An 18,976-nucleotide genomic window follows, 5' to 3' on the forward strand; every position below is an offset into this window, starting at 1 on the left:
ACCCCAAGGGCAGGGAGGGATGGCATGAAAAATCTGAATGCTGAAAACCCCAGAGCCCTACCAGAAGTACATTTTCATAGTACCACTTGCTGTTTGCTTTTTTATAGGTTAGACTACTTTGAAATGCATAGGCAAATCTTTCACTTTCCCTCCTACTCCTGCTTCCTATTGTGAAGGTAAAAATTCCATTTTATGGAAGTTGATTAGTTACTTGTCAGTATTTTTAGCAAGGCTGTACCTGAGTGAAGTTTAAATCATAGCAAAGGTGAATGCAGCTTGATGGGAGCTACATACCTCAAAAGCTGAACCTGTCTGGTTCAGCTGGGATCAACTATAATTCTCTGCTCATTAAACCATTTCATTCTGATAAAATACATTAAATGAAAAGGTGTTTAGAAAGAAAAAGAAAAAAGGAAGATGTCAAAACATTATACCTGCCAAAAAAAAATTCCTCTGTTAATTACAGGGTTTTTTCTTTCAAAGGAACATCCGTGTCTGTTCATATGCATCAACCGCACTAACTAGGAAATGTATTGCAGTAAGATAATACGTAAAAAATAATAATAGGAATTTCTGATTAGTTTTGGCTGTTGCAAAGATTTTCTTATTCGTCAAAGAGTTTAAATAAACATCTGACGTGTATAAGCTAAAAATAATTTTTATTGGTATGAAAATGTTTTGCAAATACTGGTTTTGTCTTTGAGCTGAGAAAACAGTTATCAAAATTTACTGATATATGCTTACTTATTTTGTAAACATTTATGAAAATCTCAGGTTTAATTTCATTGTGCTTCACTTCTACCTTTGTATTAGGAATAATATTTTACATGCTGTGAAATATTTTACTGTAGTGAAGATAATTTCGTTACTAATTGTCAGCTAGTCTCATTATTACAACTATGAGGTCCATAAAAATTCCCATTAAAAATACAAAACCAATATGAAATCCCCCTCCTCCTCCAAGCAAATGACTCACGCAGGCACACTTATCAACTAAGATAATATATTAAATAGTTGTGCCCTTGCTGAGTACCTTCTATTTTTTGACTCATCCATTTTAGCTACATGTGTAGCTAATTCTTAATTATCTATCTTCTAATTATCTATTAGATAATCTTGTATTTAGTCTTCTTTTGCACTTCAGAAAGTATCTGCATGAAAAGCATTAGTTTAAAAGACCACCAGTCTCGCGCAGGACCCGTCTGTGGTCATGGCATGGTTAGATAGTCGTGTATGAACCACTGCAACTGTATTCACCTTTACAAATGCTCTCAACTTCCAACTTTATCTCCAGGACTTTTCCACAGCTCTTATGAATCGCATGTCTCTAACTCAATCCGCATAGACCCTATTTTTTCTATCTTGCTTTCATTAAACTTGAAACTGAAAAATGTGATATTTGCCCATTAGATCTCTTATGATAAACAGCTTGTTCATTATCATTACACCAGCAGTGAAAATCCACTGAGGGTGACCGAGACAGGATCTCGGTGCTCTTACAAACTGCCTTGATTGCGTGCTACAGGCACAGCATGCTCTCTCATATCCGAGCACTGGTAATCTCAGGCACAAGAATGCTAGAAGTTATCTAATGTGTATAACAGGGAATAAGAGGGAAGGATGGTTTTATGTAAATTTAATCAGAAAGTCCTGAAGTGGTTTGGAAAGTTGGTGGAATATAATATACCTGAAGACTCTTGCATTGCTTCTTAGCAGAGGTGTTGATTGGTTGGGTTTCATACTGCACAATGCATGTTGACGGAGCAGCCAGATCTTCCTAGTGCACTAGAAAGCCCTATGATGGACTCATTGGTGGGTTTAGCACATGTAAAGCTCTACAGTGAAATTGGGTACTTAATATGGAAAAGGCTGATAACACATTCTAGACCTCCACAGCCTATTTCTGTGCTGTAGGACCCAGATCCTTCCTTCCTGGCTCAGGAAATAAGAGTAGTGAAACAGTTCTCCAGAAGACTAAAATCCCAGAGTTACGCTGAGCTGTGAAATCCCCACTGACTTGGACCATCAGCCCTCAATATTGCTATTTCAGCTCATCAGGGCTATTTCAGCCTGTGCCTTTGCACTGTTTTACATAGTTTTATTGTAGGAAATCCCTCATGCCTCCTCGATCAACCACATTACTGCTGTGAAATCGGCAGTTCAGAATCCTTTCACTCCCAGCTGCAGGACAGATGGCAGCTGTCTGTGGTGAGAGAAGGCTGAGAAAAGGCCTTGCAAATGCTTCCCAGAGGACATCAGACCTTACTTTTCCTGAGAGACATGGACAGGCTTGATTACAAATAGGCATAGATCTTCCTTGTTCTTCCTAGATCTTGCTAGTTCTGGCTCTCAGTAGGTCTTGTCTTTGGTACCCCTGTGAGCATCACAAGCTGAAATTGAGAAATTGGGTGATTTGATCATTATTGTGACAGACAGGGATAGGAAAGAGCAAGCCGAAAGAGTGGAGAGGAAACAGGACAGCATGCAAGTTGTGTCACTCTGTAGAAGCACAGCCTTTCTTTGAAAGCTGGGTAAAGGGTGTAAATTATAGCAGCTCTTGGCTCTTGACTGTGTTTTCACGCCACAAACCAACCTGACACCAAAGAGAGAAAGATTAGCAGGAAAATGATTCATTAAGCATTTGTGTTGCCACGGTCTTGGCTCTGGTATTGATCTGTCCTCTGTGTGTGTGTTACCAAACAAGGGCTTGGCACATTTAGAATGAATGGAGAAAGGGAAATACAACACATGGCTACTTTCTTGACACATCCATTGAAATTTCTTATAAACACACAGTTTGAAGGAGGTTCCTAAACATATACCACACTATACATATTCCTCAAACAACATTCATTCTCTCTGGCGTGTGAAGATGTCATTCTTAATCTCCAGCATTTCACAGAAATAGAAGGCCAGATCCTGAAGTAAATTCACGTGTCTGCCAAAGCTGGTGGGGCTACACCAGTGAATACCATTTGGGAATCTAGGTCAAAGAAAGCAGATGCCCAGTGCTTTATGGGCTTTACAGGCATGCACACATCCAGCATTATGGATTGAAAAGTGCAGCTACAGCATAAATGCTCCATTTAAAATTCTCTTACAACAGCATTTGAGCCTATACTGTAATTATACATATTGTATTTCCTTGTATTCAGACCCATGGGGAATTTATATTGTCCTTGCTAAAGCCAGAGGGACTGAAGGAAAGCAGTCATTTAATGATTCAGCTGTCTTGGGCTCTATGATTTAATCAATCATATGAAAGAAATTTTTAGATTCTTTGTGTTTAGAGTTCTCTTGTCTGAGCAGAAAATGTTCCCTTTTTGAATTGCTTTAATAGCTGTATTTATGCAGCTGAAAGTTCCTTAAGAAATGAAAGTAAAATCAAATTGCTGAGAATGCCTAGATAATTTATCGGAGAATATTCAATTAGAATATATTAATATTTTAGATTTCCATCATTAATTTAATATTCAGAGATTTAATTTAGTCGTTGAATTGCTGTAGTGCCATGCGTGGGTAGGTTGTTAGGCTGAGTGCTTAAAACACCTGCCACAAATGGGTGAATCTCACTTTGATTCCCAAGAGCACAAATGCCTTTCTACTGACATAAGTCTTGCAGCAAAAACTCAGACACTAAATCTTGCCTGTGCTCTGCATTTTTCCATAATTGCAGAATGGAATAATACAATCTTCCAACAGAAATAAACGCAAGAGCCTTATTTATTTATGCATTCAAATCCAGACTGAAGGGGAATTTGGTGCTTTGTGGGTCTGAGTTTGTCAGTGTGTTACTGAAGAATTTCATTTTGCCAACCCAGTCTTGTTACTTGCTCAAGGAGAACCATTGTAAGTGAGGTTGGGATTTTAAGGTGATTGACACTTTGCAGACAAATATCAAGGACTCCCATTGCACAGTTCAGCTAAAAATACTGCCCTTGAGATTTTGCCATTTTCGAGGATGCTTTGGGAATAGTAACACAAATGGAAAAAAGCCCCGCTAAATAATAAAGAAACACTAAATCATAAAATGCCATTTGATTTGGAAGTGACACATTTCCATCAAACACCGTGTCCCAGCTGCATAAAAGAAATACAGCCAATTTTTAATTTTCCACTCAATATAAAAACTGAGATTCTCCAAAGCCATTGGCAGCAATGAGACTGCTTCCCCTCTGACGGAGAAGTATCCACATGATATTTCAGAAGCCTCAGAATTCATTGGTAGTATTTCTGATTTTCTCCATGGTAAAGCAGAATCTCAGAATGTTGCTTTTTTAGTTGATTGTTTATAGTATGGCTTGAAGTTGGGTTGGGGTCCAGGTGCATCACTACAGGATCAGGGCTTGTGCTTGACACTTGGTGTCTTAAAACTTACACCCATATATGTGGATGATTAGTTATTGTTGGTACAAATCCTGGTCAGATTTGTGCTAATAGATTCCTGAAAAGGAAAGCCATCACATAGCTACCGGTTTTGCAAGCATGAAAAATTGAGAAGTTTTGAAGAATGAAGAACAGTGAAAATCTGGGGTGCAGTGAGTCAAGCCAAGAGGGTACAGGGATAACAGACCTTTGGTCTGACATTATGTCAGATGTTTTAAACTGTTTTGCAGTTGTTCAGCATCCCTGCAGGGCAGTGGGGTGGGATATACTAGCAGGTATTTGTGACCCTGCCACCAACTGCTACTTGTTAAATATATATTGCAAGTTAGAATCATAGAATAGGTTGGAAAAAACCTTTAAGGTCATCAACATGATTCATACATAAGTCTTTGCTTAGGTATTTTGTCATACAGGATCTGATCTTTTCAGCCTGTTTCCCTAACTGGGGATTGTTTTTTGTTCACAAATAAGAAACCGAGGCAGGAAAGATGAGTGGCTTTGTTCAAGACCACAGAGCTGTTGCCATGGCCATGAACAGCACTCTCCGGTATCAGCATCTGGGCCTGTCTTTGGGTTATTTGAAGAATCTCATAATGGACTTGAGTTTTATGGAGTATTCAGAAATCTTTTGTTGATGGCTCTATTCAATCACTTCATTTCCTGTCTGGGTTCAGCTGCTACATCTGTGCATTGGGTCTGCTAATGTACAGGCTTGTTTTTAGAATGATGCAAAGGTGCTTGTCTGCCATGATCCAGGGACTAAGCAGCAGTTCCTTTTCTCTGCTGCGTCTCAGTCTATTCCTCCACCAACACCCCCATCCAGCCCTTACGTTTTAGCTCCTGCTCCAAGTTCACCTCGGGAGCAGGAAATGTGGGAAGCACAGAAGGATAAGTACCCCCCTCCTTGAACTGTCGTACCAGGCATACTGCAAAATAGTTCATCAATCACTCCAAAGAGTATTTAGCTGTAATACCCCATTGCACATATTGCAACATATCATTACATCCCCAATCTCTCCAGAAAGTGAGATAACTGTAATAGCCGTTCAGTATGGCTGTCATTATGCATAGAGGCAAAGACAGGAAGGCGTAGTCAGAGCTAATGTACACAGCTCATGAAAGCTATCGAAAATCTGTAAAGACAAGAGTGTACATGAAAACAGTAGGTTAATTTGCTACGAAAGAAAAGCTTTGGTTTTGCCACCTTTGGTTTGCCATGCTTTTTGCAAAGAAAAACAGTAATAATGAGAAAAGCTGAGACAGGAGCAAAGAACTTGCAACCTGCGTCTTTGCTGCAGTGGTTCATTATTTAACGTTCATCACCCACATTAGTAATAGGTTACTGTGGGACTTGGCTTCATGATGAGTTGAAATGGAGTCCCGAAGACATCGTGGCACTGTGTGGGTGTGAGTTTGGATTTTCAGAACGATGGTGCAGTGTCCTGGGTTTACCAGGAGCCGTTTTGCTCCTTCTTAGTAACTGGTGCAAGCTCTGTGTTTTGACTTCCAGCCTGGGCAGAGAGCTGATAACACCGATGGTTTTAATTGTTGTTAAGTAATGTTTATTCTGGCCAAGGACTTTGTGAGCCTCATGCTCTGCCGGGGACGAGGCGAGGCTGGGAGAAAGCAGAGACAGGACACCTGACCCAAACTAGCCAAAGAGGTATTCCATACCACAGCACGTCATGCCCAGGGAGGTAACTGGGAGTTACCTGGAATGGCACTCTCTCTCTTTGGGGGGGGTCAAACTCGTTCGGCAGTGGTATCGTATTCTCTTGATATTTTCTCTTATCAATATTATCATCGGTGGCAGCAGCAGTGATTTGTGTTATACCTTAGTTACCGGGCTGTTCTTATCTCAACCCATGGGAGTTACATTCTCTTGATTGTCCTCCCCATCCCTCCAGGAGCGGGCAGGGTCGGTGGGGGGGTGAGTGGACGAGCTGTGTGGATCGGTTTAAACCATGACATGCAGATATAACCTCGACAGCTAGGCTGTTGCTGAAATTCACTGTATCAGGTTGGAGTGAGATAGGAAGCAAAAAAAACATCCATGCTTTTTAATTCCTTACTATTGCATATGTTCTTGCTAGTCTGCACCACTGAAGAATCAAATTCAGCACCTTGGAATTTCTGATGTCAGCTTTTAAAATTTTAGACAATTTACTCTTGGGATAATTTTAAGCTTTCACTGCTGCAGTTAATTGTTTTATTTATAGCTGCTGAGATTTTCCCCGATAAAGGTGTCACCATCTAAATCCTTTCTCAGCTGTCTCTAACTCAGACTGATGAGAGCTGTAAGCCTTAGATGGTGGGGCAGCAAAGAGAGGAAGTGCAGTAGTTTACCACAGCTTTGTTAAAGGGCCCATTTCTTTGCAATTTCTTCTTTTCCATAGCTCTTACAATATTTTAATAGCATTCGTATTTGTTGTTAATTTCCTTAATTTTCCTCCTATTTGAACATTAAGACAACTTAAAAACAAACAAACAAAACCTTGGATTCTATTAAGGAAAACATTTTGCCCAAGGCAGTTTGGGTATCTGCAGATGGTACGGAACATTTTGGCCCTTGTTCAGCCAAGCAGAGATTTAAGTACGTGCCTAAATTTCAGCCTTTAAGTAGCTCCAGTGGCACTTCTGAGTCTATTTAGTGCCTGGAAACTAAGGACACGAATAGTGCCATGCTGAATATAGACCAAGCATTCAGCATTATGCAGTACCAAAATCTTTGGCCATGCTTACAGGTTTTTTTCTTAGATTCTCTATTTTACTTACATTTCTTTTCATGTACTGGAAGCATACAGAGACCACACTTCCAGATGTGCATACACATCCAAGCTTTTGCATATGTCATGCAAGCATACTCCTTTTTTCCTAACCAAGCCAGCCAAGCAGAGCTTGGTTTCAGGACCAGGTTGGATGGGACTTGGAGTCAACCTCCTTTAGTGGAAAGTGTCCTTGCTGGTGGCAGGGGGTTGGAACTGGATGAGTTTTAAGATCCCTTCCAACACAAACCAGTGTGGGATTCTATGAATTTCTTTTCCCTTCACAAACTAACAGAAACTCAGGCATCCCCTAAAAGCCCCTGCAGCAGCTGGGCAGGGTGAGCGCACCATTTAAGAGGGATGGGGATTTGACTGCAGGTGTGGAAGGTTTTGGCATCTTCTCCACGGGAAAGTGAGATGTGTTTGATTGCAGTAGACCCTGGCTGTGGGTATTCTGTGGAAAAAGCCTCTAGGAGTAGCAGGGGTTGTTCATGCTTCATGAAGGATGAGAGAGATGTGCTGGCAAAGGACTTCAAGGTGAGTGACTTTTTGGAGCATGATTCAGGGCTCAGCTAAAAGTAGCTGGAAGGTCAAGCAAAGGAAACTGCTCTTGCTCAAGTGTCCTGTGTAGAAGAGAGCAAGCTAGCAAAAGCTTGAAAATAAGGATTTGGTGTGGATTGTGGTGTTATTTCATATCACTGGGGGGCTGCTGAGCATGCACCCAGCCTCACACAGCCCTGGTGAGTCTGTGCAGTGCATGGGGCTGGGCTTCATCACTAGTTTGTTCCTGGATGTTGATGGGAAAGTGAGAAGAGAGTAGCTGAGGGTAAGGACTCAGCAAAGGCTGGTGTGCCAGTAAGGTGGTGGCTGAGAAAACTTTTATATCACACATGTAAGGGGTTTCTTCCCTACCTCAGGTCTGTGCATGGTTTCTGGGATATATATGTGTGTGTGCATATGTATGTATGCATATGCATATATACGGTGTACAGCTGGGAAAGAAGTCATGCAGAGTATTCAGCTTTGTCATAATGAACCGTCGGGGTGTAACCTCCCTTGCAAAGCTTTACCTGATTAATTCCACTTTAGGGACTGGGGTTTGGAAGACTAAGCCTCAGTCTCTATGACTCAAGATAAAACCCCCTAAACTAAAAGTTTCTAGTGGAAATATTAGACCCTTAAATGCCCTAGTGCTGGGACAGTTTATCTTCCTGACTCCTTCTTTCACTCCTGATACCCACTCATTTTAAACAAAGCATTACTTGACCTTAATGAGGTTTTTGCATCTGTGCTTGGTTTTATAGCCCTTTCAGGCTGTTTTGCAGTTGACATCTTCCTTTGTGCTTTGAGGCTTTGTGAGCTATAACATTTCTTTAAGCAAAGAAGCTAACTTTATTGTTGTAAAAAGTGGGGCAGTTCAAGGAAGGAGAAGGGCCGTATGGGCTTGATGTTTCTGTCCAAAATGTCCAGAAAATGAAAGGCACACATTGTGTTGTGAAAAGATTGAACATAAGGTCTGTGGTTTCCCCCTTAGAGAACTGGCAACCTGTGGTCCTCCAGTAGCCCCCTCTCAGCTAATGAAACTCCTGTGGTGAAAGATACAGAGCTGCAGTGCCCCTATTGCTATGGGACTTGGAAGAATTCAGTAGAAATAGCCAATTTCCTGTATTTCCAAGTCACTGTGAAAAGTGTGGCAGCTAAAAGGCAGTGTTCCTGACCACATTAAGCTGTTCAGAGTTGTTTCTCAAGTAGTATCGCTGGCAGCGTGATAGTAGAGAGAGGAAAAGAAATTAAGATTAAGAAACTGCACTAAAAAGTGTTGCTAGTTAATCTACAGCTCTCTGAAGGGATTTCTGTGAGTTGGAAAACAAAACTAAACGCTTGGCCATCTTACATTTTCAATGGTGTGGCTTGCAGTGAAGTGATGATACAATTTACTTACCAGTACGTGGCATTCAACTGCATCTAATGAAAAGAAATTGGAGTAGAAGAATCAGACATCATCAGAGTGTAAATCTTTTATGGAAGATTATAGCAGTTATTTATTACTTGAAAGCAAAGAATTGAGAAGCAAGGTGGCAGTTTGCTTTCAGTGATGGGGAATGTACCCTCTAATGTCTCCATGGAAAAAAGGAAAAGCTGCACCAAAGCATTCCCATTCAGCTTGATGGCAGAAACACTGTTTGTTAGCATCTGTTTTTGCAGGGAAACTCCTGTTAAGAGAGGAATTAAAGTATCGGTGGAAGCATTTCTAACAACTGTCTGAGTTTACCAAATATTTCTCAGACACTGTTATGTTTATGGCACAGATTTTTGTATGCTAAAGGAAAAGGCAATTCAAAATGTATGGAACACCTGCTGTCTTTTGAGCACCTGGGGGACAGGATGACACAACATATATGGATTTCTGAAGTCATTAAAAGAAAAATAACTTTCTGTTATTCCTTTTGAACCATAACGCATGATATCTGCAAGTATTAAAACATTTTCTTATCATTTTTTAATTAGACATGAATACAAAATTCAACGTTCGGTTGAATACAACACAGTATTAGGAAATCAGCTCTTTTCCTTCTCATTCCGTATCTATCCTGTTGTTAAATGTCCCCCTCCCTTCCTTTTTCTTTTAACCTCTTGTTCTTAATGAGACTTCCTCCTTCTCCCTATGACTCTTTATGTAAGCAACCTTGGCTCTTGATTAATCAGTAATTAGGGAAGGAGTCGTACTGATTTCAAGTCTCTAGTATCATACTCTTCAGCTGAAAATCAGAACTAAAATCTAAAGGAAAGTCATAATGTCAATATTATGCTATGTCTAACCATATGACGACAAAATCGCATCAGAGTCAGACCAGGCAATATCTGTTTTTACAGACACAAATGTGTCCTGCTTGATATCGAGTGTAATATAATCATAATTCATTCCCACAGCTGCTTTCCACACACATTCCCCATTATTGCCTGCCTTTTTTGTGATCAACATTCAATATTTCACCTTAAACTTTACTATGCCTTCTGTCGTCTTATCTGACACATACTGTTTCACTTCATGTTTGCTGAGCAGTTAGGGCCTAATTCAAAGTTTAATGAGCCCTCATTAACCTCTGTGAGCTTTGGATCAATCCCTTGTAGTCTAATATGGTATTAATGCCAGGGTATTATGGAGTTAAAAGCTCCCATACAGTGGTCTGAGGATAAAGTCACTGCGGGCGTGCTGCTTAATGGGGTATTAATTGGATAGAGGGTATTCATAAGTACTGAGCACTGAGTGTGTATGTTGTTGGAAAAAGAGAATAAATGCTGGATGGCATGATCTTAAAGGAAGGAAAACTTGAGTTTCCTTTTGCATCAGTCTTTACTATAACTATGTGTTATACTGATGCTACACTATGCATCAGACATTTGAGGAGTTAATGCAGACTGGGGTGAGTTTTGTGGCCCAGGTTAATGGGTGCTGTCGGTCACAATTCATCCTCCCTATTGTAATCCTATTCTGAAGTTCTGCCTGCTTTGGCTCCATCAAAATTGTTCTTGAAGAAACAAATGCTTTGCAAAAAGGTGTAGCATTGGAAAGGATTCATCAAAGGGAGCTGCTAATTGCACACAGCAGCTTCTTTATTTCCTTTTTTCTTGTCTGGGATAGGGTGCTTTCAACACATCATTTAGAGGAACCTAAAATGTCTAGTCTGAGCTCTTGATGCCAGTAAATCTGCTGTAAGCGAGCCATTGAGGCTGGCTTTTGTTTAGGGGGACTACTTAGAAGATTCCCTTGAGGCTGTGCTGACAGAAGACCTACCCCAAGGCATGTCAAAGCAGCCCATATTAAATATTTTATAAAGTTTTCTCCTTTTTACCCTATCCAGATTTGAAAGAAATTTCAATTCTTGGAGGTGCTGTGTTTATTAAGAGCCACAAATGGGAGCTGTTGGAGCCAGGGGTAGAGGAGGCTGCTCACAGCTCACAGCCTCCTTTCCCTCTCCCCTTTACAGCCCTGGCCCATCCAACATCCCGATGACCCGAGCAGAGGCAGAGCTGGACTCTGCCTGCAAGATGCTGCATAGGCTCAGCCTGCCTGACTCCAGTCTCAGCACTTACCCGTGTTGCCCAGATTGCCTGTCTCAAAGATAAGAGCCCTGCCGTGCCTTGCAGGGGATTTGTGAAGACAAACACATTTCTGTATTTCTTTGTGTCAGGAGCAGTGTGGTGATAGAAGCTACATCTCTACCTCGGGCGGTGTGCAGGGAAGGATCAGGCATAGCAAAGAATTAAACCCTGCTGATTTAGATTCCCATATGGCCCAATGGGAGTTAGATACCTGGGTGCCTTAGCAAATCCTGCCTCATACCCAGATGCCTTTAAAGTGTGGATCTTCATAGCTTAGGACCATTTTCCGTTTCTTCTCTGCTGTGTCAGGAGATAGTCCCTTATAAAAAAGAAAGACAGGAAATGTGCATGGCCCTCCTTGACATTTTATGCTGTTTCAGATCTTTAAAGGTAAAAGAACATGAAGGAAACAGCATAGCAGTGTGGGAACATCCACAGGGCAGGAGTGAAACTCAGCCTGGGGCTGTGGAGCTATCCTGATGCCCTCCCAGTTCCTACACATAATGCAGAATAAGGAAGACTGTGGGCTCAGATACCAAACTCTGAGTTGTAACAATACATGTGGACAGGGGTAATCCCCTGCTGGTCCTCAAACATGGTCAGGCCTGAGGGAGAGAGGAACACCTCAATTAAAGCTGGTAGAAATGGCCAAACTACCCCATGAAAGAGGGTGAGGGCTGCTAGTGCCGCCTGTCCCAGTGACATGGGTCCCACCTTCTCACTGGTCTGACTCTAGCAGACGTTGCTGGCTTTCATCAGGGAAGGAGGACTGATTCATTTATTTATCCTAAATATTCCCTGCACTTCTTGCTTTTTCCTTTCCTTCTGTGAAGCCACAGATGTACCAAGTCCTGTGTTCCTCCACTCAGCCAAGTGCTTTTCCCTTTGGGCTGCTGCTAAGTCACTTTTTCTCCATATAGAAAAGAAAAAAAGAACAGTCACATATGTAACCATTATAGAAATATTTTTCTGGAAACTCCCAATACATGTTAACTCCAGAAGATGTCCCAGTTCTGTCTTGCTCTTAAACAAAAGGCTGCGTAGTAGTTGTCTCTGTACTGCTTGTGCCAGCCTGCAGTTCTCAGCACCAATTCTTGCCTATCCTAATCCCATATGTGTGAACGTGTATGCTACAAAGAACTAGGAAATTCTGCTTGATTTGGTGCTGTCCTTTTTATTTGTTGCTTGATGAAGCAGCTTCTAAAATAAGCCTTCCCTTTGAGTTCCATAATTCCCTTCTCTCCCCTCCAGAACCTGCCTTCTGTGTGCCTTGATATTCCCAGTGCTCCCTTTAGACTTGTCTCCTCTCCCTTCATTTTGGGTCTTATCTGCTTGTGCCTTCACAGTTTAATTTTGCCGTTGTGTGTTCCTGGGAAGATTTCCCCATGTGTTTTCCCATCTCAGATGGTACCCATGCTGCTGCTCTGCCAGTCATAAACCCTAGAAACCATGAGGCCAGCTCTAGTTCTTGCACCTTCAGTCTCCAGTTCTACATCATTGCAAACCTTTCTGCTCAGGCACAAGAATAAGAAATATTTAAAAACAAAATTAAAAAAAAATCATTAAAAAAAAAAAAAGGTGGATTTGCAGTGACTCCGGGAATTAAGAATGTAAATACAAAGCAATTGGTCATGAAACCCAGAGCACTCCACTGGTGTCTCTCCTTGGACTTATGTACCAGTTAGATGTCACCACTCGAGTTTTCTTGAAAGGCTGCTGTGTTTTCTTACAGCACAGTGTGGGTGCAAGTGTGGATATTTTACAACTGAGGATATTGCTTTAAGGGTTGAACTAAAGTGTGGGGGATTTAATGAATCTTTTTCATTCAGTCTCTGTGGCTGGGCTTTTTTTATTTATAATTATAGATCTGTCTGATTGAGAAAGATGTTTATCCATTCAATTTGATGATGAATGATCAAGAAGAAAGTATGGACAGGATGCTTTTAGAGGCTTTCAGCCCCGTAGTTTTAGCCACTTATGCTGATAGCTCACACTGGAAGATGGAATGTGAATCAGAGAAAACATGGGAAATAATAGGAGGAAAATGCAGACTCCATTTCTGATGAGTTATATTAAACCCAAAGATCTTCCACTTCATAGAGATATTATTGAAGTTTTATGCAGCTTTTGAGATTATGACAAGCTGAACAACTTGTTCTGGCTTGATGCTCAAGCTCCATATGGTACTACTTCAGCAATTTGATGTGATATTATGAATAAGAGTGCCTGAGTAGTGAAATGTTTGGGGTTTTTTGTATCATATTGGCCTTCTGCAGTGGATGTTAAAAATGAATTCTGTTTAGAGTAAGGAAAGGGGGGAAAGAAACCAGACCTGTGGGTTTCAGTAACATAATGACAGCAACCAAATGGAAATGAATTTGTGGTGATTAAGAGATTAGGTGCTGACAGAATGCCTTGGACATGTGGGCACAACCCGTGTTCTACAGGCCCTGCTCTCCTTTTAAGTGTTCTCTGGTACAACACTAATACGGTCTTTGAGGAAAAATATCTTTATATGTTAGTTTCTATGTTCAGGACTAGTGGTTTGCAAATAATAATTGTTATGCAAGTGGAAATTAACTTTGTGTAAAAATAGAATTTTAGGATAAATATGTAACCTCAGACAAGTATATTAAAGTAATAGCAAAAGATAATAATAAAATCTCAATGTACTTCTGTAGAAGGGCCATCACTATTCCTTACGTTACTTTTCTGCTAGTTATAGGAAGTTCCTTCCTTGCATTGTGTTGCTAAAAGCAGTTCATGGATAGCAGAATGCAATTGCTGAAATTTGGAGGATGAAATAATGTGAAGTCTGTTGCAATTCACAGGTAATGATCTCTGTTAGTGTGCTGAATTCTGTAGGTGCTGCAAAGTGCTCTTCTAAATACATGCATCAAACAAGGATAGATCTGAAATAATCCATTGTGTAAATCATGTATCTGGAGATAGCCATGGCGAATGGAGAAGACCATGTTGGCACATGGCTGTGCAAGGTCCTTGTGGGCTGTAACTGTTAGTGCTGGTGTGCCAAGAGGGGACAGGACTGGTCCTCCAGTCCAGAATTGCTATGAGGAGGAGAGGTGGTGCCCAGGCTGTCTGAGGGTCCATAGCTTTATTCTCTTTCCTATAGCTGAAATTCTTGAGCTGCTGTGAGAGACTGAGGCTTTGACCCAGCAGCTTAGAGGATATCAGCACTGGGTAATTTTACCACTTCTCTGTTTCTAAATGTACTTTAAAATGGACAAAAAAGGTTATTTCCCAGCCTGCCCAGAGCAGAGACCCTAGGGATGTGTGTCAGGCGTTGGCTAAAGACAGATGAGCCTGGGGCTGTTGCTGTTGCTCTGGATGTGCTCCAAAACAAGAGAAAAGTCTCCTGACCCTTGGGGTGTAAAGGAGGGTGTTTTACACATACAGCAAGATTGTGGTCTCTGTGCCAGCTGCAAGGGAAGGAAGGTGTGCCCTGTGGACACCAGCACTGGTACTCCTCCAAGGTGGAGGTTGGCAGCTAGAACCAACTTTACCTGCAGCAGAAGGTGGCTGCTGGGGCCCAAACCTATGGATCTCTGTAGCTGTGGCTTCATGGAGCCTGCCCTAATGTAGACGCCATTCTTTGTAGTGTGTTTTAGTTTCCTCAATATGCAGTTAATAAATAATAAATGTCCTTTTTTTTTTTTGGGGGGGGGGGGAGGTGGGGAAGGGGTTTAAAAGGAGTGAGGATAGCTGAGACCAGTTCCCAATTTTTGTATGTGAAACTCACTTGGGTATGAACTTTGCACAAAGGCTGCATGAGGAGGAGGGAAACGTGGCCAGGGAACATGAAGATGATGGGTTAGATTGATGCAGAGCTGATCACCTGAGTGTTTGTGATGCTGGAGTAACATCTTGTACTGAATGCATGCCTTGAAAATTTGACCCCATTTCTTAGTCTGAATTAGAGCTCTATTAGGAGAGTTTTAAGGGACAAATGCTGCTTCGAACGCAACCTGTTAATAGGGGAAAATGTCTGGTCCTTTTAATTTTTAATAATTTTGAGACAGTAATTTTGGGATTTGTCATGTCTGGATGTTTCCCTGAATTTCTTTTTCAAACGACATTTGATTCAGAATAGAGCTTTAGTTTATAATATCTTGGTTTTCTGCTTTGGAGGATTTATTTTTTCTTGTTCTTAATATATTCCCAGTTGGAGTTTAGTTTCTGAAAAGAATATTCTGTGTTTCTGCAGTGATTTTTAGCAGTTGCACCCTTTTATGCATCATTTTGCCACAGTGTGAACATTTTAACCTTTTCTTACTTATTAGCATTTCCATTCCTGCTGTTCATTAATCTACACTGGGCACGGACCATGATGTGTCACCCAAGGATGCTGCTGCAGCAGCCGCTCAGCTCTTGCTCTGTGGAAACCCATGGGGCAGCTACTGCTTCCCTTTTGAAGTCTGAACTTAAAACTGATTTATTTATTTCAGAATGGGTAGGTTGGCTGCTTGTCCTGGTGAGTTATCTCCTTTTGTTAAGCTATTTGAAGTGCTAGAGAGGCTAAAATGTTGTAAAATCCAAGTTGTTTAGTACTGAAAAGCGGTAACAGCAATGCATAGCATATTCGTAATACAAGTACACAAAAAACAATTGCAGCTGAATTATGGCTGACACATGGTAAAATGTAAAACAGCAAACTGATAGAGATTAAGCAGTAAATTATCCACCAAGGTTGAGGTCCAGCCCCTCTTCCTGTGGCTCCAGTTCTCACTTGTAAATTGAATGTGGCTGAGTCTGTAGCTTTAGCTACCTGGGTTTTGTTCTCTGATATTTAGTTGTACATGCTCTCAGACTTCTATTCACAATTGAATTGCGGGAACAAATGTTGTTGATGCTGAGAGAGACTAAATGACTTGGCAAAAATCAGAAAGGGTATATTTGAGAACTCAAATGCCTCAGTGTAATTCCCATGTCCCCTTTTTTGGCATTTGCTCTGGAGTTGTTAAGATACTGGTGGTGGTAAGTGGAAATCAGAGCTGATAGATGTTTCTACAAAGCTGAGTTATAAAAGTAAAATTCAGCCAAACTGAGATTTATTTTGATTATTCACATTCTATATTATCATCAGCAGTATTATACATTTAGTAACGAACAAAGGCACTGGTTCTCAAAATATAACTGTATTTTAACTGAAATTAAGATTCCAATTTTTATGTAGGTTTAGTCCTTCATTAATTTTCTGCAGATAAAGAAAAAGCCCACTTTCCAAATAGCTTTTATTTAGAATACACCTGGGTTGTGTTCCTGAATAGTAGTTCTCACAATTATTCAGCTCCAGGTTTCTAAACTATTTGTACTGAAAATGGATTGGTGAGAGTAGAGTATTACTATTTTTTCAAGTCTAGTACTGGGCAAACTGTGCTGGTTTTGATGTTAGTGGTAAAGCTTCATTTTCACTTCTTCAATCCTCATCATGTCTAAAATAGTGCTGCAAAACTAACCAGGAACATCATTGCATAAAAGCTGGGCAAACTGGAGTGATTTTTTTTTTCCCCCATTCCAACCAGCATGGTTACAGTTTTCATACTTTGCTTTTTAACGCTTTACCAATTGCACAGAAGCATGTATTCCCTACCACCGTCCAAAGATTTTCGTCCAATCTTATAACTTTGTCCCACTCCCTCCTGCATGGAAACAGTGAAAACTGTATTTGAATCCAAACAGTCTTTAATTTCCCTAAGCTAAGATCTATCTGCAGCCAAGCCGCATTTGAACAGCTTGCTGCGTTCACGGCTTTGCTATGTTTTGAACATGTTGCCTTGTTTGGATGGCAGGAGGTTAGGAGAAGATGGCACCCCTCGAATACGTGCCCTCTTCGGAGAGGTGCTGATTGACCCTTGACTCCTTGTTTTCGTGCCTGATGAGGAGTGCTGTTGTACATACACAATTATATTGGCTGTGTGGTAGGAAAGAAAAATTACTTTAAAAATTCTTAGTAATTGGAAAAAAGGAAGAAAAAAAAAAAGAATATTGCACAAACAATCTGCTTACTTCAGTGCACGCTGATGCTGCACCTGCCAGCAAGCACTAGCAGGGCTTAGTTCACTTGATTAGACATTACTCAGGGGAGATTTTGGGCCAAGTTTCCAGTCTTGCCAGTAGTTTCTTTCTCCAGTTCATTAATTAGCAGCTCTACCTGTTTATATAATGATGTGCGGGGAGAGCCTTTTTCAGGGTGTTGCATAATAAATGTCACGATGTTCTCTTGATCACATTAGAAATGTCTGACCGGAAAGTCTCCAGCATTTCAGGACACTGTGTGTGACCCATGGAAGCGAGCAGTCGATGGTGGTGCTATTGCAAAGTCAGTCCAGGCATGTTTTCTGTGGTATAATTTCTCAAAGCTCAACTATTTGAAAGTCAAAAGATTTAATACTTTTATGCATGCAGTGATTAAATTTAAACTTCTGTTCTCAAATGAGATGTTTTAATTCAATTTTGCTTAGAAATAGACAACTGTAATTTGATTACAAGTCAGGGTAGCTGAAAATAAGCAGTGTCAGCCTATCTGATGACAGGGACAGGTCCTGTGCAGGGTTATACAAAGTTGGTATGAAGTTGACATCAACATATGTAACATTTTGGCAGCTCCCTGCCAGAATAGTGCAGGTGATCTGGTGTACGACAGCATGCCAGACAGGCAGCTCAAACACAAGCATGGGTGTTTTTCAGGTAGGAGCTGCACAACAAGAAAGCTTCATTGCAGGATACACACCTTTCTACTTCAGCCATTGCCAGCTGTGTACACAAACTAGAGCAAATCCCAGTGTGAAGTCTCTCCAAACTGTTTAGCCTCATTAGGTCTCTAACCAGTTTACAATAAATGTGGAGATGCCAGGTTTGCCGTCGTTTTAAGAGTGCCCGTGGTGGGGTTTGTATCTACTTGGCTTTTTCTGACAACTGAGTGTTGACATCCACAGAAGTAAGCACATCTGATGGTACGTACGAAGTGAAATCACAGCTTGCACTGGGGTTCTGGTAACAAGCTCGTATAGGTACATGTAGATTTCTGTAACATTGGTTGGAGAAAGATATAGGGCTGCCAGCAGGAAATATATTTAGGTGTGTCTTTTTCTTTCTTTTTAAAGGGGACCTGTCTCTATTGCGATGTGATTGGCGATTAATTTCTGTGGATACTAGTATTTAAAAGGATTTTCCCTCATCTTTCCTTTAGTCCCTTTTTGCTGAATGTATGCTTCAGTTTGTTCTGTTCTAGACTGAGATTTGTTGAAAGAGATGGGGAAGGAGGTTTGTATTTCCCTTTCTGGCAGCCTGAGTTATATGTGGTTTGTGTAAATTCTTCTTTCAGCATAGAACATTTAAAGGCAAGAACTCCTTTTTGTGTCTGTAGAAGGGTAAAATCAAGCTTCTCCTACAGAGCGTTTCAAAGCAATTCATTAGAAACGAGCATTTTACATTCACATGCCTTAACCAGAATTCATTTTGAAGAGTCTTGAAGGCAGTGACAAATAGAAGGGTTTTATAATGTGTAACTTGGTTGAACTGCTAGCGTTCGGCAGAGAGGCATCCTTTGTGCAAAGCTTAAAATGTCATAGGCTAGAATGAAGCAATAGTAAAAAGTAAAATTCTGAGATTTCCCTTTAAAAATATGCTTCAAGCATTCACAATAGAGCTGTGCTTTTAAAGCAGTCAGACCTATCCCCTACAGATTAATTAGCAGTACA

The 18,976-nt window shown here is 40.8% G+C and overlaps 1 protein-coding gene across 4 annotated transcripts in view; it reads left to right on the forward strand.

Annotated features, from left to right (window-relative positions):
• CDH4 (cadherin 4) overlaps positions 1-18,976 on the forward strand; it is a 459,553-nt gene that overhangs the window by 299,556 nt on the left and 141,021 nt on the right. Inside the window, exon 1 of one of the 4 annotated variants that reach the window (XM_065691455.1) lies at positions 7,553-7,688. The exons of the other annotated variants lie outside the window; for them this stretch is intronic. Within the exon in view, the coding sequence (XP_065547527.1) occupies positions 7,569-7,688 (120 nt within the window). The 5' untranslated portion in view covers positions 7,553-7,568. Of the gene's footprint in view, positions 1-7,552; positions 7,689-18,976 lie in introns of those variants that run through there. 4 annotated transcript variants of the gene reach the window in all.

Source organism: Lathamus discolor, chromosome 11 (genome assembly GCF_037157495.1).
Source record: "Lathamus discolor isolate bLatDis1 chromosome 11, bLatDis1.hap1, whole genome shotgun sequence".
Taxonomy (NCBI): Eukaryota; Metazoa; Chordata; class Aves; order Psittaciformes; family Psittacidae; genus Lathamus; species Lathamus discolor.